We start from the raw sequence: 25683 nt of genomic DNA, 5'->3' as shown, positions 1-25683 counted from the left end.
TGGCACCTCCTCTTCAGACACTGCCTGCTGCCATTTCCCACTGAAATCTACCTTCTCAGGAACTTCTCTTCGAAATTTCTTTTAAGTCTGAAGGTAAGCCAAGACCAGGTCCAAATACCTTGTGTATCCGAACCATGCTTCAACACGCTTGGCCTTAACTTTTGACTTCCCTGATTTCAGGCGCCTAGATATCTGAGGATGGCGGTTTGATGTTTTAGGCTCGATTTTGCACTAACACTTTAAAAATTCATAGCTGTGATTGTACTGATTGAATGTATTTTTTTTGTGTCATTTTATTCAGTAAAATGTACTATATTTTTCTAAATTGGTTTAGGATTTGTTTTGTGCTGCGCTTTCACTTTTTTGCTGTTTGAGTGCTGCAGAATACTTTACACATTGTCTCTAGGTTCAGTTTGACTGCCTTTTTACTTAGCTACCAGAGGGTTAAGCACAGGTTAATTTTGTGACTTTTGTGATTGACCATGACAAGGATTGTAGGTGCTGCCTGAGTGGGGCTTCCACCCCCCCCAACCAATAACACTATTTCTTGCATTAGTTTCAGTGGTAGGATCTAATCCTGAGTGTTGTGCAGTGATTGTGTAACACTGAAATACCACAAATAATCTAACATCAAATTCATTTTTGTCTAAATTCTCCTTAGGCTTTGATTTGGCTATTTTTTACTCTTTCCAAATTTATCTTGCCTCAGTCCTTTATTTGATGCAATAGAGATGTAGCTGAGCCACTCTGACGGCCTCAGCAAGTTAAATTGGCATAGTCTCTGCAAGGAGAGAGGGCTAAATGGAGAAGGAAGGCCACAAAGGTGGACCCCCAGATAGCCCTCAGAGCCTTGAGGAAGCTAGGAGGTTGCAGGCCACCCCAGAGGAGGAAGGGGAGAAGGATGAGGAGGAAGGAGATGGAAGAAGGTGTTGTCTGGTGGTTTCAGAGGAGTTAATACCTAATGTATTCTACCAGGCTATAGTAGCAGGCAATCGTGAGAGTCACTGTCCAGTGGCTCTGTTTCCCTTTGAAGGGGGAGACTCACTTTCCTCAGGGTTAGCTGTGAGTCTAGCCATGACTGTGGATTGTCATTGTCTAATAGGTAACAACATGGAGCATACCATCTTAGCGGCTGGTGGACCTCCAGACCCACCTGGAGATATTATGTTTGCCTTAGTTGGTGTATCTGATCACAAGGTCCATGGCAGCTCAATAGGGAAGTCAAGAGGACCTGTGGAAAATGGTCTGGGTGAAAATCAAAAAGAGGAAGGTAGTGGGTGTGGGAAACCCACCCCTAAAATTCCCATGGTCTGGGAGGAAGCTGAGCCTGAAGGAGACTCCCCAGAGCTCACTGCTGCCCTGTCGGACTTACCGGAGCAGCTGGTTGGAAAGCTGAGGGAGGGCCCACTGGGGAGGAGTTACGCAAAGCTCAGAAGGCCTAACTCTTGAGGGCCTAAAGTGGCAGTCCAAGGCCCAGGCAGCCGGTGACACCTCTGGGATCACCTGATCTTCTGGGCGAATAGCTTCCTGTGTAGTGAGCCTAAGGTTGCTGAGCCTGGGGCAATCTGTGTGTTGGTGGTCTCCCAGTGCTACAGAGCCTTCCCACTGGGTCCGACTCATGATGTACCCCTGGCAGGACATCTGGGGCAATACAAGACCTTTGCCAGGCTTGTCACCCACTTATACCTGCCCTGGCCGAGTGGCTTCAGATGCATTCTGCAGGTCCTGATCCAGCTGCCAGGCCAGTGGTAAGTCCGGGGTAAAGTGAAAGACTCCCTGGTTCCCGTACTTGTCACTACCACCGCTTTTGAAAGGATGTGCATTGACATTATTGGGCCCCTGAACCCCAAGACTACCTTGGGCAACAGGTTCATCCTTGTGTTGGTAGACCATGCCACTAGGTACCCAGAGGCCATACCTCTGAGGACTGTGACTGCACCTGCCAGAGCCAGGGCCCTAATGGAGATTTTTACCTGGGTGGGGTTCCCCAAAGAATTGGTGTCTGACAGGGGCACCAACTTCATGTCAGCCTACATGACGTTCATATGGTATGAGAGTGGAATAACATGCAAGTTATCTTCACTCTTGTCAGCCCCAGACCCTTAGACTTATTGAAAGGTTCAACTAGAACCTTTAGGGCATGATTATGGACCTGTCTGAGGCCTTGAGGTGGATGTGGGATGTCCTCTTGCCATGCCGCCTTTGATACTTTGTTACAGAACTCTGGTTCTGTGTGGACTTTGGAGAGCTCAATTCAGTCACCAAGACAGATACTCACCCCATTTCCTGAGTTGATGAGCTCATAGATAGCGTGAGAACTGGCAAGTTCCTAAATACCTCTGTTTTGACATCTGGGTACAAGCAGATTGCCCTAACCGATGGGTGTAAAGAGAGGTCCGCATTCTCCACCCCAGAAGGCCACTTCCAATTTAGGGTGATGATCTTTGGGTTAAAGAATGCCCCTGCCACCTTTCAGAGGTTAATCAACATGGTCCTGACTGGGATGGAGGCTTTTGGTGCTGACTAGCTGAATGACATTGCAGTCTGCAGCTCCAGCTGGGAGGATCACTTTTTCTATCTCAAGGAGGTACTTTAGGCCTTGTGGCAAGCAGGCCTGACCATCGAGGCCAACAAGTGTCGGATAGGGCAGGCATCTGTTGTGTACCTGGAACATCAAGTGGGCAGGGGCAAGGTGCAACCCATCCAAGCCACAATTCAGACTATCCTGACTTGGGAACTACTGACAACTCCCTCCCTCCTGAAGACCCAGACTGAGTTGAGGGCCTCACTGGATATTAGAGGGAGTTTGTCTAAAGCTATGGCACCATTGGTGCCCCCTTGACTGAGCTAACCTCTAAAAAAGAAGCCCAATATGTTTATCTGGACAGGGGCCTGCCAGAAAGCCTTTGAATCTTTGAAGGAGGACATGTGTACAGCACTGATTCTGAAGACCCCTGGCTTCTGGTAATTTATTCTCCTGATGGACACCTCAGTGTGTGGCATAGATGCTGTGCTCTCACAGCTAAATGCAGAGTGCCTAGACCAACCTGTATGTAGCCTGTCTTACAATCAACCTACTTTCCAAGGAACAGATGTGGAGTGCAATTGAGGGAGAAGCCTTTGTTGTGGTCCAGGAACCTAAGAAGCTGAGACTATACTTGTTTAGAACCTACTTCAGAGTTCAGGCTGTCCACAAACCCCTCGGATGGCTACTGCAGATGAGGGGTGAGAATCTCAAAGTGTTGAGGTGGTCCATCTTCCTATAGGAACTGGACTTTACAGTGAAACACCAACCGGGGACTGACCACTCCAATGGTGATAAACTTTCCAGGTTCTTCCACCTTAGTTATGAGAACTTCCATGAGGTTGGGTAGTTCTCCCTACTTTCAGTTTGGGGGAGGGGACATATTAGACCTGAAATCCTTGGAGTGCCCCACCCCACCCAAAATATTTGCTAAATTTCTTTTTGTTGGCATTAGGACTCTGCACTATACCACTGGTAACCAATGCTAGTGCTCTCTCCCTAAAACATGATAAAATTGGCCTAAACCTGACTGACACATTTGCTTAGAAGTCCTTAGTACATAGTACCCAGGGCCCATAAATTAAATGCTACTATTGGGCCTCATTGTGCCACTCACTGAGGTTACACTTTAAAATGGGTCTCAGGCCTGCCACTGCAAACTGTAGTGCAGGTTTAAACTGTCATTTAGACCTGCCAAAATAAATCTTTTGTTAAACCTAAATCTTCAATTTTAATACATATAAGTCACTCCTAAGGTAGGTCCTAAAAGCCCATAGGGCAGGATGCACTGTATTTAAAACGTAGGACATGTGGGATTACATTTTACATATCCTGGTAGTGAAAAAATCGTAAATTTGTTTTCCACTACTGTAAGGTTTATTTCTCCCATTGGATAATATCAAGTACTTTTGTTACATTTTATAAATGCTAACTTGATTAGAATGAGATATAAATGTAATGTTTAGACTGAAATGAGTTGTAATTTAAAATCCTCTTTAATGGTGAAGTCACAGTTCTGAAAATTCCACGTTTAGAAAGTTGGCATTTTCTTGCCTGATCATTTGTGCCCTTGGTCACACAACTTGGGTGTGGCCCAAGGCACACAAAATGGCTCTGCTGTTGGGCTTTATGTATTCCTCCCAGACAGTGACACAAAAGGGATTAGGATGGGCCAACCTGCCAGGATGGCTTGGAGCGGTGCGTTTCCATGCCCCACTTGCACTTCAAAGGGGCTTGCCTCCATCACACACAAAGAAACCAGACACTAGTCGTTTATCACCCTAGACTTCTTGGAGCCTTGACTGGGGAAGGGAAGAGCTTTCCAGAACAAGATGAATGGGTAGGATAGGGAAGCCCTCCTCTTCAAAGGCTGGCACCAGGTATAAATACTGAACCCGCAGAACACCTCTTCACTACACTCCTGGACCTGTGAAAGACTTCAGAAGGACGGCCTGGACCTCCCTAGAGGACCGCCCTGTTGCTCCCGGAGGACTGCCTTGCTGCTTGAAGGGGAACTGGGCCATCTCCTTGAACCCAAGATCACCAGACGTATCTCCAAGGGCTAGTTGGCTGGCCTCCTGTGTGAGTTACATGGACATGACGTAAGTTGAACCCTGCTCCTGGCCTCTGCTGGAGTGAGTCCTAACTTCCTCCTGAAGTGGTGCTACCAGGTCTTGGACCCTTGGAAGTGGTGCTAGAAGCACTGCTCTTGCCTAACCCTTACCAAAAAGTGCCCTGAGAACTGACAGAAGACCGGGACCTACCTGCCAGCCAGTCCGCCCAAGGTGCATCGCCAGTCAGCCTGACTTTGCAGTAGCTCCTTTTACTTTCTTTTCCGCAGCAGCAAATCGTATTCAGTGAGACCTCTTGGTGAATGTATTGGCATTGTGGACCCTCATAAGTTACAGCCTGTAGCTTTGTCCTGTTTAAGATTTTCGACCTCCAAAAAAGTGACAGTCCAAAAGCTCAAATCTAAATCTTCAACACAACCTCATCTAGCTGCTCACAGACGACAATTCCTCCTCCTCCTCAGACAGCACCTGTTGCCTTGCCATGCCTTCCCAAGAACTTGTCCTCAAAATTTCTTCTAAGACCGAAGGTAAGCCAAGACAGGGGCCCATGCTCCATCGCGATCAAAATGGCTTTGTCCCATTCTATGCACCCAGATTAACTTTAAAAATGTATACCTCCGGTCCTACTGATTAGACTTCATTTGATTTGGTGTCCTTTTATTCATCAACAATTACTCCATTTTTAAAAATTATTTTTTTTGTGTTGTGTTTTCCCGTTATTATTGTTGGAGTGCTTTAAGAACACTTTACACATTGTCAAGTGCAGCTTCAGTACTTTTGTCTCATGCTAGCAGAGGGTTAAGTAGAGGCTCATTTAGTAACTGTTGTGGTTCACTGTGACAAAGATTGTGGTTGTTGCTTTAGTGGGGCTTTCACCCTCTCAGCAAATAACTCCGTTTCTTACACCTTCTTTTTTGATACAATCAAACAGTATAGTGCTGCATTTTACTCACTGCTTTCAATAAAGATTTTATTGTTTGAAGAAAAGTACATTTTCAATGCTCCTTGTACCAAAATAAGCATCCTATATTTAAAAAAAGGTGTAATGTGGTCCTTTATTATCATCTCGGTGTTCTTGTGACATTTACAAAAGCAATGTAGGACCATAATACGTGATTATCATTTATATATCTTCTTTATTACAGAGTCAACTTCATGCCTCTGTAGTTAAGTTTGGGACAGGTGTAAGATTAATTGAATTTCTAGAATTTCACTGTGTACCAACTTAGGCAGAGGTTGGCGTACCGGTGATGGCTGAAGACAGTATTGCTGCCACATTACCATAGACAGGATCCATGAGTCTGTGGTGGTGATTTGGGTCCAATGGTGCGAGAGGCAGGAAAACCCTTAGGCCACTGGAGTGAAATTTGTCCCAGTGATCGAGGGACTGGGGAATCCTGTTCCACTTGAAAGCCGTTAGGAGTTTTGGCCAAACTACCACACTTAGACTAGGAGATCAAGTCAGAAGAGAAAACGTGCTGGCTAGAGGCCTGGGTTCGTAAGATGCTCTGGCCTTGGTGGACTGCATAGGTTTTATTAGGTGGAGAGGAGTTTTTCATCTGACCAGTACCCCACATGAAACATTGGCACTGCTTGCAATATTTGGAATATTTATTGTTCATTGTGATGACAATGGAGCCGATAGGTTCCCTAGCCATCTGCATTTTTTAAATTTACTTCCTCCTTGTAGTGATAAAGCATGAGTTTATTCCTTTTGGGCATATTAAAGCAGAAGGGTGGCGTATGGTTTGGCAAGAGAAAAATATGTTTTATTCCTTAATTTTCAATACATCAGCCTCCTTGTCCAAGTGCTAGGACAAGGGTTTGCGCTTAAGGGTGGTGAGGGTGGACAGGAGGATATATCTTATCTTAGGGTGCCCCATATTTATTGTCCAGTGACCTGGGGATTGCTGGCTCATGTTGTGTTGTCTTGCACATTCCATGAGCTTAACAGAAACAAAGACTCCATCTGAAGAGAAGATTTTGACAGTGGATGTGAAACAGCCGCCAAAATAGAGATGAACTAATTCTTCTGTGGTGGACCGAGTTCCTCAATAGACAGAGTTGCCTTGGCCAAGACTTAACAAAAAATCTTGGTACATATCCTCAGTACCTGTATCACTCAGGCTGGCTGGGTCAGCCAGTCTGTACTTTCTGTTTAATTATTTTATTTTTCATCATCTTTTTTTTACATCCCAAATGTTGTCCTGGTGGAGCTCTGAACAACCTGCAGAAGCATGTATTTGATATCATAAAATACAGGCATACCTAGTTATTTGGGGAAGGGTGTAGCTGTGCACAAATTATAGTCAGCTGTAAGATTGTTAGGAATACGATGGCTGCATCCCTTTGTGGGTAAAAACATAATTGTGTACATAGAGATAGTGATGGATTAAATGGACTAATAGGGGGAGTAGGTAGAACTTACGTTTTGGTTGGGGGTTGCAAGTTCTTCAGAAAAAGTGTGTTCTTTAGAGGTTTCCTAAAGGGTGGCAAAGAGGGAGTATTATTGATATGTGAGCAATCAGTCCCATATGATGATAAGGATACACTTTTCATTTGTGTTTTTTTTATCTCTACCTGTGGGATTACGAGGTTGAGGGGTTTTGTGCTTTGGAAGCAACCACATATATTGTTTCTGAGACTTATTTAGCTGTGTTGCATTTCTGGGGACTGTAGGCGAGACATGCTGTTTTCAAAGAGTAACTAGCCCAAAAGGTGAAGCACTTAAGGAACGAGAGGGAAGTGATCAAGCCAGGACCTTAGCACGCAAAATGTGGAATTACTTTAAAGGGCCGATTTAAGTTTTAAATTGTGGTTCTGTTTGAATAGGTTGTTGTAATGAGATTCCAAAAGCAAGGTGGAAAAAGGTTTTGTTTATTCTTAGTAAAGTTCCCAGCAACGGAGAGGCTGGTTGACAGGAGCAAGCATAGAGAAGCAACTGACTCGTAAATCAAACAATGCATTCCAAATAGAATACAAAGGAATGATCTCGTGCACAGACGCACGCACGAGGAAATAAAACAAAAGGAAATGAAACAAACGTCGATAAATATAACATTCCTATGAACTGTTTAAAACATGCCTACTTTACAAACTACTACATATCTCCTCTCTTCAATATTATAATAAAAATAATTAATAAATAAATAACTTAGCACAAAACAAAATCAGCATATTTTTTGGGTAGTACAGATACTCTTTTAGGAAGATCTACACTATCATTGTTGACTCTTTCATGGACATAATCTTTGACTTGTACATTATCCTGCTGATTGACATTTGGCACAATAGGCACAAAAGTGGAATCAATAATCTCAAAGTCCTCATTGTAATCAATAGGAGTCTCCTCATTACCCACAATACCAGGTGTCAACTGAGATCTTTCTGTGTTACTGTCACGTTCAAAATCTGAAAGAGAAAAGTATTGCGATTCATCCATATAAATGTTCTTCATCACCCCTGAGGACAAATCCATATATGAATTAGGATCATGTTTTTCAGTACTATTAGTGACTTTAGCAACTCTGCTTAGACTCCACCATGAATCATTATTCAACTTGACTGAGGTTTTTCCCACACATACAACCTTGAATGCTTTTGAAAACTTTGACTCACCCTTTCTCACTCGATAAGGAAGTTTGATCCTGACAAAATCCCCAATTTTCACCTTAGTATTATCAATATTATTTTTGTCTAATTCTCCCTTATTTTTCTTCTCAACTTTTCTTTTAGCCTCAAAATACATTTTTCTAAGGTCAATAATGGGTAATTCTTTTCTCAACCAAGAAGGGGATAAAGTGGTGCGTGGAACACGCCCTTTGAGCATGGAAAATGGTGAAAACCCAGTTGTCAAATTGGGGGACGAATGATATGCCCAAATCTTTTCTTCAACAAATTCTTTGACATTAAACCTATTGATTATGGCTGATTGTACAGCCTCCACAATAACCCTATTAAATCTTTCCACAAGGCCATTCATATTTGGAGCATAAAGCGAAGTTTTTAAATGCAAAATATTATTGACTTTCCTGAATTCCTGAAACTTAAAGGATGTGAACTGTTTACCATTGTCGGTGACAATGCTAGATGGTAACCCCTCCTTAAAAAAACATTCTTTTAAAAATCTTATAACACTGTCAGTGGTGGGTTGGACAATCCATTTGACCTCTGCCCATTTAGAAAAGTAATCAATAAGTACAATGATATACATCTTGCACCTAGCTAGATTATCATATGGTCCCAAAATATCCAATGCTACTTTGTTCCATGGTCTTGATGGAAACTCAGATTTAACAGGTACACATTTACTGGTGACAAGAGTCTTATCAGAATTAGAGCAAATGACACATTGTTTGACAAATCCTGAAATTTGCCTATCCATATAAGGCCACCAAAACATTTCTCTTATTTTATTTTTAGCTAAGGTTTCCCCTAAGTGTCCTGCGTGAGCTAACTTAATAATATTGGGGCGAAGCGCCTTAGGGGGAATCACACAATCATCTTTAAAGATTAAATCCCCTGATACTGAAATTGAATTTCTGACCTTCCAACATATCTGCAGAGATGGTGACAACACCCTTTCACGAGGCCATTCTGTGTTACAAAATTTTTGAATGTTTTGTAATTCTTCATCCTCACTACAACTCTTACACCAGGCATCCTTGGAAAACACATCCTTACATAGGGGTAAAATATCCTCTATAGTAGCAACCACACATTCTTCTAATGTCTCAGGAAACAATTTAACAGAATTGTCAGGTAATCTGGATAGACAGTCAGCCACACAATTGAGAATTCCTTGAATATGTACTGCTCTGAAATTATACTCATATATTTTTGATAAAATCCTGACTAGACGAGAAGATGGTCTACCAGTACCGTTACTGTTTAGCAATGCTAATAAGGGTTTGTGATCTGTTTTAATGGTAAATTCTCTGCCCCACAAATAAGTTTTAAAATGTTCCACTGCCCATGTGCATGCTAAAGCTTCTCTCTCAATAGTTGAATACTTAGATTCAAAAACTGAAAGAGGTCTTGAAGCGAAAGCCACAGTATTTTCTGTGACATGATTTTTCTGAGTAAGTATTGCCCCTAACCCTTCAGAGCTGGCATCAACGTAAACAGCACAACATAAATTTTGATTGAACTGAGACAATGGTGCCGCCTCAATAATGCTTTTTTAAAGTTTATCATACGCCTCCTGATGTTCACTCAACCATGTAAATTTACTCCTTTCTTAAGTAAATTTCTTAAAGGTAACGCTATTTGGGAAAAATGAAACACAAACCTAGAGTAAAATTCACACAAGCCCAGGTAAGATCTTAATTGATCTTTATCAGAGGGTATGCCCATCTCTTTTATAGCTTGTAACAAACAAGCTTTAGGATCTATACCCTTCGAAGATATGGTGTGTCCTAAATACTCTACCTCCTGGGTTAAAAATTTACATTTTTCCATTTGTAGTGTCATCCCTTTTTCTTGTAAAACTGACAGTACTTTTGACAATCTCATATTATGAGAATCAATGGTATCAGCAAAAATTAGGATGTCGTCTTGAAAAGCCATAACTCCATCCATGTTTGTAAATAGCCTATGCATAAGCTTTTGGAATACGGATGCAGCGGATGCCAACCCAAACGGCATGCGGGTATATCTGAAAGCCCCTTCTGGAGTTATAAATGTAGTTAAATGTCTGCATTCCTCATCAAGAGTAATCTGATGATATGCTGATTTGAGATCAAGAGATGTAAAGAATTTTGCTCCACCCAAAAGTGCAAAAAGTTCTTGAATCTTTGGTAGAGGATGGCAATCAACAATAATTTGTTTATTTAATGATCTCAAATCTGCACATAATCTCAAAGACCCACTCTTTTTTTTAACTAAAACTATGGGAGAAACCCATTCAGAGGAGTCTACTGGTTCAATGACACCATCCTTAAGTAGTTGGTCAAGCAAAATACTAAGTTCTTTCCTGACACTAAGTGGAACATCTCTCAACTTGTGTCTTACTGGTAATGCTCCCACTTTCAGTTTAATGTTATGTGTGAATCCTTTAACAGTACCCAATTCTTTTCTAAAGACATTTTTGTACTCTGAAATAATCACTTCAATAACTTGCTGTATGGTCATGCAATACACCGGAACATCAGCAGATGGATCCAAAACCATTCCAAGATTACCTTGATGTCTCCATCCCAAAACATGCTGTCCTTTGTCAACTACATAAATTTTACCTAAAATATTGTGATCATGACAAGAAATAGAAGCTACAAAGTAACCTAAAATATTAATTATTGTCTGACTGTAACCATAAGCCTTAATGTCATTGCTCTCCAACTTCCGTCCAGACCAGTTTTTGTTGAAAAATGCCTCAGATATGATAGAAAAAGGTGATCCAGAATCCACTAGCATTATAGTTGAGAATCCATCAATGATAACTTCGCACTTTGGAGGACGATATATCTGGTTGTCAATATCAGTGTTAAAAATATTATGTTGCTTAGACTTATCTTCTGTAATCATCAAGACTACGCTTTCAACATCTTGGATACAATGTTCAGTCTCTAATTGTTTTCCAACAATCTAATTGACATTCCTTTGAGATCTGCAAACTGTCGAAAAATGTCCAGTTTTACCACATTTGAAACACTCTTTAAATAAGGCCGGACAGGTTGATTTGTTGGTATGCAAATTTGATCCACATCGCATACATTTTAATTTGTTTAGATTATTTTTGTTGTACCCTTTGCTGTACTTATTTTTGTTGACATTGCGTATGGCAGCTACTTCAAGATGATTATCTTTGTCATCATTTAATGTCTTACACGATCGTATTGACCTTTCAATACCTTTAACAACTTCTATTACTTCTTTGAGTGATGGATTTTTGTGTCTCAGAAGTTGTTCTTGATTTTTTTTGTTATAACAGTGCATAATAACTTGATCCCGAATATATTGATCAGTAATGACACCAAAATCACAAGTTGAAGCCAAAATGCGAAGAGCAGCCACATATCCTTCAACAGGTTCTGTGGAAAATTGGTGCCGTGAATAAAAGTTAAAACGTTCTGTAACTACATTTGGTTCAACTGTGAAATGTAATTGTAATCTGTCCAAAAATCCAGAAAAAACATCATAATCATTTATATCAGTTCCTTCAGGTGGTTTATGTGGAGGTAAATGATCAAATATTTCCTGAGCTTCTGTGCCAATAACGTTTAATAGAAGCCCTTTTTTTCTAGTCGCAGAAAACGAATTTCCATCAATGGCAATCATAAAATTATTAAATAAACCATGCCATTTGCTCCACTTCATGGGTACATCCCCTGAATTTTGTTGTAGTGGCGGAGGTGGATTACATCACTGTTGCATTGTTAAATACAAATAAATGTATATAACTATATATATATATATATATATTTAAATAATCAAATCAGAAACAAAACAAAAGAAATAGGAGCTGGTACTCAGTTTTTGACAGATTAATAATGAAATTAGGTTGCTGGCATGTTGAGCAAAACAAAACTCAAGTCAGGTTATGTGTGACTAATTTGAAGAATACAATGAAAAGAAAACAAAATGGGGTCACATAAGTTAAGTTCCAGCTGAAGACTGGCTGTTAAATAGGTGCTGCCAGGGCTCCGAATTTGAAATGTAAACAGTAGCTTAGAAGGAAAGCTACAAGCGGAGAACAGCCTTAATTGCTGACCCAGGCTGAGCAAGTCAATAAATCAGGGAGATACCTGAAGATAACAAACATCCATTTCCTACCGACTGACGAAGAGAAGCCAAAGTCCCGTAGTTGTAGTGAAAAAATGATTTCAATCAACTCGTAATTTTTCTCCGATGTGACTGGCACTGCTGGGAACGCTCGTCGCCAAAATGTTGTAATGAGATTCCAAAAGCAAGGTGGAAAAAGGTTTTGTTTATTCTTAGTAAAGTTCCCAGCAACGGAGAGGCTGGTTGACAGGAGCAAGCATAGAGAAGCAACTGACTCGTAAATCAAACAATGCATTCCAAATAGAATACAAAGGAATGATCTCGTGCACAGACGCACGCACGAGGAAATAAAACAAAAGGAAATGAAACAAACGTGGATAAATATAACATTCCTATGAACTGTTTAAAACATGCCTACTTTACAAACTACTACATAGGTGTTCAACATTACTGAACTTTTGTAAGTGTAATGAATCTGACAGATTTTCACAATGTCTGGATGAAGTCATTCAGAGGGATGTTTTCTTCTAGGATGAAAGTGACAATTTGGGAGTAATAGCCTTAACTTAAGTTGATTTTATACAGTGTTGCCTGTGGGTGATTGGGCTGAGACGCAGGAATTCTCTTTTCAGGACGCTAAATTTCAGATGTGTTTACATAGCCCTCTCTTAAATTCCTTTCATACTTGTTTTAGAACTTTTCGAAATAGTCTTCAGGTACACATACATCTCATCTGCATTTTGATGGAATGATGCTCCAAGATTAAAAAGTTGTTCCTGAAGTCTGTTCCAGACACCATCAGTCTGTTGGAACACGAAAAGGCACCGGAACGGGTCCCGTAGTTCCTTGCCAAATTTTACAAGTCGGGTGCAATCCAAGGGGTATTGTCGAACTGTGTCGTCTGTGGTGGTGTAAAGGATGCCTAAAATTATTTCTTCACAACTTTGGCAAAAGCTGTAGCTAAAACAGAACAAGAAGGCACGGCTGGCCGTCATCGAACTTTTTTAAGATGAAGAGGGATGTTAATTTTCAGTGGAGATTGGATCTCGTTTTTGTTCAGAAAAGGTTTGCTGTGGCTGGCTGTTATGTGTTCAGAGTTACTGCCGTGCTCTAGAGAAGGCTTTATTACTATATCTAAGTGCGACAAGCAAAATATTGTGGTATTCATATTTTGCAGTGGGAAGAGGTAGCGAGTCCAGACCAAAGGCGGACGGCTCAGTATCAGATAACAGAAGAAATGATTCCTTCTTTATTGATTTGAGTGAACTTGCACTATGGACTGTTCTTTGTAGTGATTTAAACCTGCTTAGTTCCATGTGGAGAGTTAAGTAAAATGTGACTCTAAGCATATTAATTGTGTCTTAGAAAACTGTAGCAAACTCAGACAACCTGACTGCAGCAGAACTAGGACGGGCAGGTCTGGTTCTTGTTGCTTTATGGTCTAATTCAGTGATACTCAAAGTTCAGCCTGGGGGCCTCCTGTGGCTCTCCTAAACTTCACGTGGCCCCTGAATTAACTGCAGCACTGGGCTGCTGTTCTTTTAAGAGAGCACGAACATTTAGAAAGATATTAAATAAATGGATCAGCTTTTAGTTCCAAGCTAATTGGAGTAAAGGGAGTAAAGGAAAATAAGTAAATAAAGTATCCTGCACCATTTAACCACCCAAAAAGCCTCACTTCAGTGCGGCCCTCGGGCTCACCACAGACCATAATTTGTGGTCCCAGAAAAAGTGCTTGTGAGTATCTAGGGTCTAATTACACTCCAAGGGAGTGTGAGGATAGGGTATCTGGAGTCTAATTACACTCCAAGGGAGTGTGAGGATAGGGCGCAACACTGTTTTCTCCATTTGTCCTGCTTGTAATGCGATGAGTGCAGGGCTAATTGAGCTACTGTGCCCCTGGGATTTAAATGGCTAATAGCGATCTGATTCAGAATTGGTTTAGAGACTAGTATTAGTATTGGTGGTGGCTGGATTGTACTTCAAGCAAAAGTTGCTGACCTGAGACTGAATCTCCAGGTGACTGACGCTCAAAATGTCAAGAAAGCAATATTTAAGATCATGTGGTAATCCACTGGAACCTAGTATCTGGTTCCACTAGTGCTTACAGGTCTGCACATCTGCATATTTGTCCGGATTTGTTCCGATGTTTTTTGTTGTGATCAGAGAAATCTGATAGGTCTTCCATTGAGTCCACTTTCTCTGATAGAGGGCCGACAACAGTGCTGTTTGTAACAAGAGAAACCTTTATATCATTGGGGTACTGAGGAGGTCCTTCCCCCAAGGAGCTGGATGTTTGTCCTAATTTACCAACCTCGCTCTAAAGGAATTATTCAGGGAGATAGGAAGATGGGGTCCAACTATTATTGAGTGCTGGAGACTGAGTTATTGACATGTGTACTGCTGTGAAAAGCTAACCGGTGGAGTGCTTGGAAGCATAGATTACTGGCAACTACACACCTCAGTACAGCACTGAAGTGTGTGGCACAGGAGACCAGGAAGAGATCTACCTTTTCTCCCATTAACAGTGAAGTTTTTAACTCCCAGACTTGGTGCCCTCTATTTCTCCCTCCTCCAAAATTACTAAACTGGAGTTAGACTACCAATGAGGAGGAGAACGAGGGAGTTAGAAGCTGGATGGACTGTGGCAGAGTAAGCAGTTCTCTTTAGCGTGTTCTGTTGTGTGGTTGGCTGTTATAAACACTTAGGACATCATTTAGATATTGGTGGTAATGGTCCCGCTGCCAATTTTTCATTGGAAAACCCGTCCACCGCTTTGGCGGTCCACCCTTCCAATTTAGATGTTGGCGGGACCATAGGTGAAAGACCGCTAGAGCCCCGCCAACTCAGCCAAGAATATCCAGCCACCTTGACGGCGGAATTAGGAATAGGACTGACAGCGGGACTCCAGCCACATTTACGGCTGAGCAGGTTTGGATCTGCCTTACCGGTGAGCCAACTGTGGGGGTCTCACCTCCACATATGAGTTGGCGAATTAATGGGGAAATGGGGTACAAACCTACCTTTTTCCTCCATTCCACTTCTGTTTTAAACTGGATATGACTGTACAAGACCTCCTGTCACTGAACCATGTAGAAAACACCACCACCCAGTCACCTGACTTAAAGTTAGGGAACCCGCATTGGCTGTGTACGTTGTGTGGTCACTGCATATGAGCTCGGGACCACTGCAGTCATATACGTTTTACAGTAATTTTTTTGAATTACTGTGACATGCATATGTCGGAGCAGATTTTGTGGGACATGGATGGAGTCACACTGGTACAGGACACACATCACACACATACACAGCTGTTGTTTTGGTGTCTGAATTTGTTGCCAAATGAATGCTGGTACCACAGTGACGTTACTTTCACAACCATCAGCTATTTCTATGTGTGCCTATTGCAAGGGGACCTGTATCTGTGATGTTGTGTGTGCAGATGTTTATGTGACTCAGTACGTCCATTTGTGTGTATGTGATTCAATTGAATGGTTGTGGCAGAGGGAGCTGGAGTAGGTGATGTGGTTGTGTCTGTGTATGTGCCACTTGCATATGTGTCTGTTGTGTATTTTTGGTTCTGTGGTGTGTTGCTGTGTAAAACATTCAGGTGGGTGTGTGGTTGCTGTGATGTGTGTAATTGTGCTCGTGTTTGTGTAGATGTGTCGGTTGTTGGAGTTGTGTGTGAGTGCAGTGTCAATGTGTGTGATCTGTCCTGGATGTATGGCAATGTGTCTCTCTGGCAAGTATGTGTTGTGTGGTTTTGGAATGGCAGTGGATTATAGTGCCTATGTGTTATGTTGCCCAGGGAGACACATATGGCTAAGGTACAGTGTGTGTGTGACTTACCTCTATTCCATAGCCATTGTACAATGCACATTGGGTCCAGCGATGGGCTCCCTCCGTCGGCAATCTGCCACCGCTACACCGCCTGCAGGACAGTGACATCTAAATAGGGTGGGCAGGAGTCCGTCAGCCTGACGGCTAGGAAGAGCACTCTGTTGTAGCGGTCTGCAACTCAGCCGCAATGCATCTAAATACGGCAGATAGAACAGCGTAATACCTCCAAGATCAAAATCAGGTTTTTATCAGGTGTATGGGTCAACTGCTATAACGTGCTTTTGATACTTTGTACTTGGATTGAAACCAAGCCTTGCAGCTTAGGTTGCTCAACCTGAAAAAGAAAAGGCAACTACAGGTAGAAATAGAATAAAAATACAGAATGACTGAGCTTGAGAAAATCAGGTTCCACTTCACACCAACCGGGGAAACAAGCATTGGCAAAGCCAATAGTTCTCACCAATGAGACAACAGCTATTGGCAAAGCCAATAGGTCTGGTATACGAGAGCTATTGGCTTTGTCAATGTTTTTAGCCATGTTGTCTAGTAGCACAGCTACTATGCTGCATGGCTTTAAGTTTAAAGAATAAAAAGTGCTGTGACGTAGCCAGCTCTGGCAACATCATGGCATGTTTAATTTATTGCATGGGGCGTAGACTAAATTGGAGGAAGGGCGTACTGGGGGCAACAGGGGTGGTGGGTTAGTGGGCACAAAGCGCTATGACACGGACAGCGCTGACTGCATTATAGCACTTTTTGTTGTTTATTGGGAGTAGTGGGGAGAGACATCCCCAAAGGGGGGCGGGAGTGAGAGCAAGAACATGGGAAGCGGTTGGGACAGAGGGAGAGCAACAACACAGCAGTAGAAAAAGGCAAGCACAACAAGGAGAGTGGGAGGGGGCAAGCAACAAGTATAGCAGTAAGGGGGCAAGTAGCAAAGAAGGTGAGGCAGCATAAAGGGGGACCCCTGAAGCAACACTAAGGACAAGTACATGAGGGAGCCTGCTGGAAAAGACATGCACTGTACTTTAGTGCATAGACGAAAGAAAAAAGTAGTGCCCAATTAAAGGAGCATTGGAAGAATGCAAGTACTTAGGCCATGCTCCGGGAGAGGGACAAACACAACAAGCAGAAGTGAATGCTACATAGACCAACTTATGAAAAGCAAACAAATGTGAATGACAGTGAGGCCAACCAGTGGTAAGCAATGTGTGGCCTCTGAGCCCCCTGTAAGCAAACAAAATGTCTCACAAGCAAAAGAGGATGACCTGCCTCAGTCAAGACCTAAAAGAGAAAATAGCGATGGCAAGAATCTGGGCAAAGAGAGCATGCCTTTGTACACAGGATGATATAAATGTACTGACCATGCAAAGCAACAGCTTCTGGAACTGACACGAGAAGTCAAGGCATCTATGCAAGTAGAGAAAAGTTTTAAACATACAACAGTAAACCAGCAGTGGCAAAGACAATAGGTCTGGCCTTGGCTTGCTGGTGCAATGATTATTCTGTTTTTCTTTGCAAGAAAATTCCAGAAAAAAATGTAAAGGAGAACAGATGTCATTTCCTAATCATAGTGAGTCATATGCTTGCAATAAAACGTTTACCTTGTACAAAAAACATTGCAGATAGTTGCATTATTAGAGTGCAGCCAGCCGTTTCCCAGGAGGCAGGTGTACCTAGAACAGCTGGAGCAATCCTCTTAGTTTAATGAACATCCAGGAAAAAATTATTATTCTTGGTACAAACAGTTGTTAATGTTGACTTACTGCTACTGAAGACCTAGTTTAAACACACAAGGATGACAAAAAATAATTTAAAACAAATGAAAAAAAAGAATAGAGAGAAAAGGGCGATGGCAAAGTTAAGTATTAGCCCACAAGTCTAACACAAGTGTGCTGCTTTTGGGTGTATGTGTTCACCTAATGACGAAAAAAAGGCAGTCACTCAAAGTGCAAGAGGCCTACTGTCCCTTGCTGTGCAGTAGGCAGAATCAAAATGTGAATGACAAACCAGTAGATGAAAAAGACTTAACTAAAGCCCCTTTAGATATGTACATATGTTTGTTTGTTTTTACTTGAAGTAACAAGACAGCTGAAGCTATCTATGTAGGTCAGACCTCAAAATGGTGCTTTCCTCACAAAATTGTTCTCTAGTGAGGTTATGAGATATTACGATATTTGTTTTTAATAACTAACGCTTTTAAATGGATGATTTTGGAATACTAACATTTTTTCAGTGTTTTGGTGCCAGGGGGTAATTATAATTTCTGAGAACCCACGCTATATCTGAACAATAAATACATCAGCCCACAATGGCAATCTGTCTTCCCTTTTTGAGCAGGTGCAGGCAAGCACACCACCTCATTTTGACAAGATGACGTTGGGAAGCTCTCCTACAACTAAAGAAAAAACAAATGTTGGAGAATCATTGTTACAGGTTAGTGAAGTTTTCCTCTTTATTGTTCTAGAGAAGTGAGTGTTCCCAATCGATTATTAACAAATACCGACCCAAAGGAGGCTAAATGCAGAGGTAAAAAAATCTATTAACAAGTAATTGCGGCTTCTCGGACAGGGTCCTAAAACTTGTGAAGTTAGATTGTTGTAACAAAAACAAAACAATACAACACGCTAGTAGTATTCTAAAGAGGATAGGGCAAGGAATTTTTTTGATTTGTGTGCCTATGAACAGACTGTTCAGTTTATAGGACAAAAGCCCATACCCCCCCGTAAGGTGGCATTCTTCATCGTAGAGCCACTCATCATGCCAATACCCAGAAAAGTAGCTTTGTGGGCTATAACCCTCCGTGAGTCGGCATGGAGCAGTTTAGAATGCCGACTTTGTCAGGAGGGGATCCTAGTAGGTCATAAATGAACTGGAAACGCAAAGGATAAGATACATAGTTAAAACTACGCCTGGGTGGTTATTCTTGTCCACAAACTGTAAGGGCTAAAAGAAAGGGGCATAATTCAACCTCATCTAGATGGTCAGCATATTACTACCCATATCAAAACCGCCTGTAAAAAGGTATATAAAGGCGTTGTTTAGGACAATGAAAAAATCACTCTGCCAACATTTGTAGCGAAAGAAGAAAAGAGAATAGAAATATACAATTAGAGTTAGAATGACATTAGATTGTTGTGCCTTGGAAGTCTTTGGACCTTATTCAAATTTGCCCAACGGTTCCTTATTATTGTACGTTGTCGGACACCTAGCTGAGCTGCGCAATTCTGTGCAATCCCAATCCTCACATGCGACCCTTCCATGTTAATTGGTTGCTGCGGCCTAGTTGGGTACAGGGATGAAGAATAGATGGTCACTGCAGGTCTCCGTTACCTGGTGGCATGACCAAAATCTGAAAGACATTCCTTAAAAAGGTTTCTGGCTTTAGACCAAGGAGGTTTCTCGAGACATGGGACAGTAGACGTGCGGTATCACAGTATGCAGACGACCTGCTGGTTTACTTAACAAGCCCAGCAATATCTTTGCAGATGCTACTTGATGGGTTAGATAGGTTTGGATGGCCATCTGATAAACAAAAGTCTGTATTATTTCCACTTGGAGCACTGGGATGCAAGACAATAAAGCAACTCCCAATATGAGATATACCATTGGAGGCTGATTCTTTCCAATAGCTGGGAAAACAGATGGCCAGTTATCGGAATAAATGGACTGACCTGAATCGGTGTGAGATACTAGCAGTAATTCCAAAGAAAATAGATTACTGGACCTCACTGCCCTTCTCCATTGCTAGCAGAATAGCCATCATAACAAGCATTTGCGATGCAATGGGTCTCACGTTTGCTCACGTTAGAGCTGTTAACGTTGTAAATTCCTAACTAGACATTTCTTGCCACAAACTTGTAAATTCCTAACTGGACTTTTCTTGCCACATAAATTGATAATGAAAAGTAAAACAGTTGATATGAGCAAGCTGATTCAAAGCCGCATGAGCGCAAAGGAGAGCCACAAAAGGAAAAATAGGTTTGCTCACAGTCCAATGTATCGGCAAAAGTGCAACTATCCATGTAACAGGGTCGGTGTCCAAGGTGGTAACCAAACCGCCCCAAGGGGGGACAAACATAAAACATTTACCAGTGATAACAAAGGATTTTTGAAAGGCAAGCCCATGAACACATGATAGTGACGGGCGTGCGGTGGGCGTATAAATTACAGCAGATCAGAGCACTTGTGAGCTCGACCTAAAAATGCTGGTTTTATCCTGGTAATTATAACTATTTCATTTCAGTAGGTTTCCTATCCTGCGTTAAATACTTACAAAACTAAAGTCGTCTGTGAGTAGTATAGTGTGGAGGAAGAGAAGCAGAGTCAATATGGGGATATTAAAATGCACATTCAAGCAGGAAGGGTTCTGAGTGCCGAATCCTGAGGCATAACACCAGGCCTCGCAACTGCAATTTATGGCAGGGTGGCACAGTGGAGAACGGGCCACAGATAGAGCGCCACTCTGTGGTAAGACGTCGCAGAGTGAGCTGACCCAACAAATATACTTTTGGAAGATACCCCAGAGGATAATAGAGTGAATAACACAAATACCACTACATGTTTGATGCTTTCGGCCATAGCGTGTCCTATTTGTGTGAAATCCCTGAATTCGAGTGCATACACTTAGAACTTAATATGAGATGCTAGAGGAAAGGAGGTTGCAGGGGTGGCAAGACACTTATACGACAATGGGCAGTTTATTACATGGGAGCAGGCAAAAGTATTGTGTCAATTGGTAAAGTGTAATTTCCTGCATTATAGAGCAATTCGGAGAGGAGCACAAAAACAATGGAAAGTAAGAGACAAAGAACCCCACAACTCGGCCATATTGACGTTAATATTGCAGATGGAGAAGGGCACAGGGATGTTAACCTGCATGCATCAGGCGATACACGCAAAGACGCACGTACACCACCGCCGCCGCCACGCGTGAGACAGCAATTGAAGGCAGGCTGCAATGAGCTCTTCTGAGCGCACACCGGCAGGAGGCACTTAAAACATTTATTAAAAAATAAAGCGTCCAACAACAGCCGATTTTGCCTCGCTCACGTCAGTTATGTACACAGCGCACACATCACACAAGCTGTGCTGCAGAAGCTTGAAAACAGTTGGTCCCCACAGCGTCCCAAATGTTGCCAGAATTATGCAATATATCACCATCTCGCGTGGCACTGTCCCAGAGTGCATCGCTATTGAGGGCAAGTGGTTGACACAGATTACATACAATTCGTTACGCTGCTGTCTGCAAGTGTTTGTCCTGGAGAGAAGATCCAACAGTACGAGGTGTACAGTGAAGAAAATGTTTTTCTACCTCATTTTATTACCCACCAGAAGAGTGGCGCTATACTGACTACGCCTAAAGCCCCTGGCGGTGACCAGCTGGTTGAGTGGTGTGGCTGAGTGGTGTGTAGTGGCGGCAGTCGGAATTAAACTTTTAAGCACTGACCCCCAAGCTACCAGAGCACGTAGGGGTATGGCCTACATTAACCAGGGCTCTAAGATTTCCCCCAGAGGAGCGCCGAGCCTGAACAAATACATAACGGACTCTGGGAAATAGAACTCCTACGAGGCCACATGGATTCAGGGGGTTCCCGTCGACTTTTCATTCATGCGGCGCACAGACTCTGCGCCCCTTGAACTCCTCCCCCTCACGCCCCCCCCCCCCCCCCCCCCCCCTTCGCCGCCCTGACTGTACTCTGTAGTATATCATACACCCGATATGCTTCCCGGCAAGAGTTTTCACTTTAACTCTTCTCTGTAGCATATACATGTGTGTTGAACTTACATCTACCGCATACGTGTGCTAAAATTCTGCAGCATCTGACAGTCGGTATGTATGTTGAACAACTTCACAAGAAAAACATTTTTAAACAAAGATATTTGTCGAGGTAAGCTCAGAGGGACAGTAAAAGTTGTAACCTAGCACAGGGCTCACTTAGTAAAAGAAGCAATTCAATATAGCAAAGTACCCTCTTTATGGCATGGTTACCCCCACTTTTTGCCTGCTGTCAGTGTGTGTTTGACTGTGTTCACTGGGATCCTGCTAACCAGGACCCCAGTGACTGTGCTCTCTTCCCCTAAATTTGGTTGCTTAGGACTTTGCACACCCCACAATAGGCATATTGGTGCCCCCACATAAGTCCCTAGTACATGGTACCTAGGTACCCAGGGCATTGGGGCACCAGGGGTTCTCCCTGGGTCGCACCATGTATTGTGCACCCATGGGAGCCTATGCAAAATGTATCTGCAGGCCTGCCGTTGCAGTCTACATGAAAAGGTGCATACACCCTTTCACTACAGGTCACTGCACCAAGTCACTGTAAGACACCCCTGTTGCAACCCCTCCTAGCCCAGAGGGCAGGGTGCAAGTACCTGTGTGTGACGGCACCCCTGCATGAGCAGAGGTGCCCCTACAAACTCGAGCTCCATTTTCCTGGACTTCGTAAGTGTGGGGAAGACATTTTACCCATGTACTGGATACAGGACCTCTGTCCAGCTACATAATGGTAACTCCGAACCTGGGTATGTTTGGTATCAAACATGTCAGAATCATACCTCAAAACTGTTGCTAGTATTGGTTGTATGATTCCATGCACTCTAGGGGCTCTTTAGAGGGCCCCCAGCTTTGCTCCTACCAGTCTTCTGGGGTTTTCCAGGCATCCCGCGCTGCCACCCACAGACAGGTTTCTGCCCTCCTGCTGCTTAGCCAGCTCAAGCAGAGGAAGGCAGAACAAAGGATTTCCTTTGGAAGAGGGAGGCAACACCCTCTCCCTTTGGAAATAGGTGTTACAGGGCCTGGGAGGAGTAGCCTCCCCAAGTCACTGGTATGCTTTGAAGGGCATATTTGGTGCCCTCCTTGCATAAACTGGTTTGCACCAGTCCAGGGACCCCTGGTCCCTGCTCTGGTGTGAAACTGGATAGTGGAAAGGGGAGTAACCACTCCCCTGTCCACCACCACCCCAGGGGTGGTGCCCAGAGCTCCTCCAGATGGCCACTTCATTCTGCCATCTTAAATCCAAGGTGGGCAGAGGTGCCTGGGAGCACCTGAGTGGCCAGGTCAGGCAGGTGACATCTCAGCCCCCACAAGATTAACGAAAAGGAAGAAAACATAGGAAACAGCGCTCACAGTCAGTTACTAAATCAGACTTGATACATTCTTAGATGCACGGTGCTCCTGGCAGGAGGATCTTCCTCACTCCTCCAATGTTTCCAAGGAAACCAAACTGTGACAAACAAATGTCAGGGCACTCATGAATAAGAGTTCATAACTCCATGTGTATCAAGATTTGTTAAGCCATCAAATATGAGTCGGACCAGGATAATACACATGGAGGAATGAACTCTTATTCATGAGTGCCCTGACATTTGTTCGCCATCACAGCCCCCTCCTGGTAGGTGGGCGCCCTGCTAGGTGACCAGTCCCCCTTCCTGGGCTATTTAGGGTCTCCCTTCAGGGTGGGTCTTCAGATTCGAAGTGCAAGATTCCAGCAGGACTCCTCTGCAACATTTACTTTATCTTCTGGCCACCAGGACTGCAACTGGACCCTCCAGGAACTGACAATCTGCAACTCCAGCGACGTCTCTGCTGTGCAACATTGTTTCTCTGCCTCCTTCCAGCAACTGCAACATTTCCCTGACTGTGCATCTTCTGAGGGCGACAAGTCTTCAGTCTGCACAAGAAACAAGAAGGCATCTCCCTTGGAGTGAAGGAGTCACTCCCCTGCATCTGCAGGCACCAACTGCAACAAATACGGCTGCATGGACTCTCTGTCCTGCAAAACTGTGTGGATCCTGCAACACAGGTGGTGGTCTGGTGTGGTCCCCTTAGTCCTCTCTACTAGCTTTCCAACTTGGGAGACAGTAAGCCCTTGCCTCTCGTTGCAGGACAGTACCCCTGTGCACTGCAAATGTTGCAGCTACCAAGGCTTGTTTGTTCCTCCTCCAAGGAGTCTTCAGGCTCCATGTAGCCCCAGCCTCCAGCACTTTTCCCTGCAAAACATAGTCTCCTGCCTGCTTCTCCAGTGACGTGGGCCTCCTCTCCAGGTGTCCTGATTTGGCCTCACTGCGATGCCTGTGCCTGCTGCTTGTGAGTTGCCTGTGGGGGCTGCATCCTGAATCTCCTCACTGCTGAGGGTCACCTGGGACTCCCCTCCGTGGGTTGAGTCACCCCTGGACCTTGCTGGTCCCCGCGGCTCTGCAACTCTTCATCTGCGACTTTTGCCTTTGTCAAGGCTTGTTGGTGGATTTCCAACACCACTGACTGATTGCAACTTTTCTTCTGTCATGGGACATCGCCTGCGTAACTTCTAGAACTCTTCTCCTGCTTCAGTGCTGCAGAACTGACTCCTTGTCTCCACCATCGGCCTGGTCCTGCATGTCCAGAAGAGTGGGTAGTGGCTCCTGCCCTAACCGGACACTTCCAACTTGAACTGGACTTGGTCCCCTTCTTTTGCAGGTTCCCTTCTGTCAGGATCCACCTTTGTTTTTTTCCAGTCTTGCTTGGGTCTTGCACAGTCCTTTTCCAAAGTTTACCTGTAGGTTTGGGGAAAAACCAGATACTTACCTCGTCTCTCCTGGTCACTGGGGGGCACCCTGGTAAATACCTTTAGGGGTTCCTGGTTCCTGCTGCTCCATTCTATAGGTTATTTCACTTCCTTTGGTGGGGGACTGCCTTTCACATCCCACTTCCTTAGTATATGGTTTGGCCTTCCCCCGGGACCTTCACTATTTTCTATTGTTTTACTGTTTGCTATTGCTTTCTATGGTAATCGCTGACTTGTAATGTGTGTATATATATTAGTGTTTTTTATTCACCTCCTAGTGGAGTTTTGCCTATATGGTATTTTAGTATTACAATTATAAAGTACTTTTATTTTTGTAATACTGTGTGGTTCTTTCATGTGTGTAAGTGCTGTGTGACTGTAGTGGTATTGCATAAGCTTTGCATGTCTCCTAGATAAGTCTTGGCTGCTCATCCACAGCTACCTCTGGAGAGCCCTGACTTCCTAGGCACTGCCTACACTTTACTAATAGGGGATACCTGGACCTGGTATACAGTGATAACACCATAGGTGCTCACCACACACGAGGCCAGCTTCCTACACACGGGACAAGGCATGTGGTTTGGTGTGCAGGATTTCATTTCTACTCCCATGAGGGAAGTTGTTTACATGACCTCGTTTAAATGGCGCAAAATTGGTACCTGTGCACTGCGAGTGGAGAGGCAAGGGCCTTTTGTGTTACCAACTTCCTGTGAACAACTTATGTTACTCCTGATCAGTAAGCCGTCCCCTGCCAGACCTGATTTCACAGGTCCTTGTTCGAGAAGAACACTTCCACTAGACAGACGTCAGCTCCAATAGAGTGAGGCTGCTGGCATTGTGTATTTAGCACTTTTGTAAATTCGGCTTGAATTATTGGGTGTAAGAATTCAACTGTGTTAAATAGAAGCCCCTGGAAAACATGGACCAGGAAACAGGAACGATAAAACTTAGGATATCGCCTGAGAGGAGAAAGTTGGCT

The 25683-nt window shown here is 43.4% G+C and overlaps 1 protein-coding gene across 3 annotated transcripts in view; it reads left to right on the top strand.

Moving 5' to 3' along the window:
• CHPT1 (choline phosphotransferase 1) overlaps window positions 1–25683 on the top strand; it is a 322168-nt gene that overhangs the window by 263470 nt on the left and 33015 nt on the right. Inside the window, exon 9 of one of the 3 annotated variants that reach the window (XM_069229015.1) lies at window positions 18496–18594. The exons of 1 other annotated variant lie outside the window; for it this stretch is intronic. In XM_069229015.1, the coding sequence (XP_069085116.1) occupies window positions 18496–18594 (99 nt within the window). The remainder of the gene's footprint in view (window positions 1–18495; window positions 18595–25683) is intronic. One more of the 3 variants, XM_069229016.1, reaches the window with a different exon arrangement.

The sequence above is a fragment of the Pleurodeles waltl genome, chromosome 4_1 (genome assembly GCF_031143425.1).
Source record: "Pleurodeles waltl isolate 20211129_DDA chromosome 4_1, aPleWal1.hap1.20221129, whole genome shotgun sequence".
NCBI lineage: Eukaryota > Metazoa > Chordata > Amphibia > Caudata > Salamandridae > Pleurodeles > Pleurodeles waltl.
This window is presented reverse-complemented; position numbering and strand designations above follow the sequence as displayed.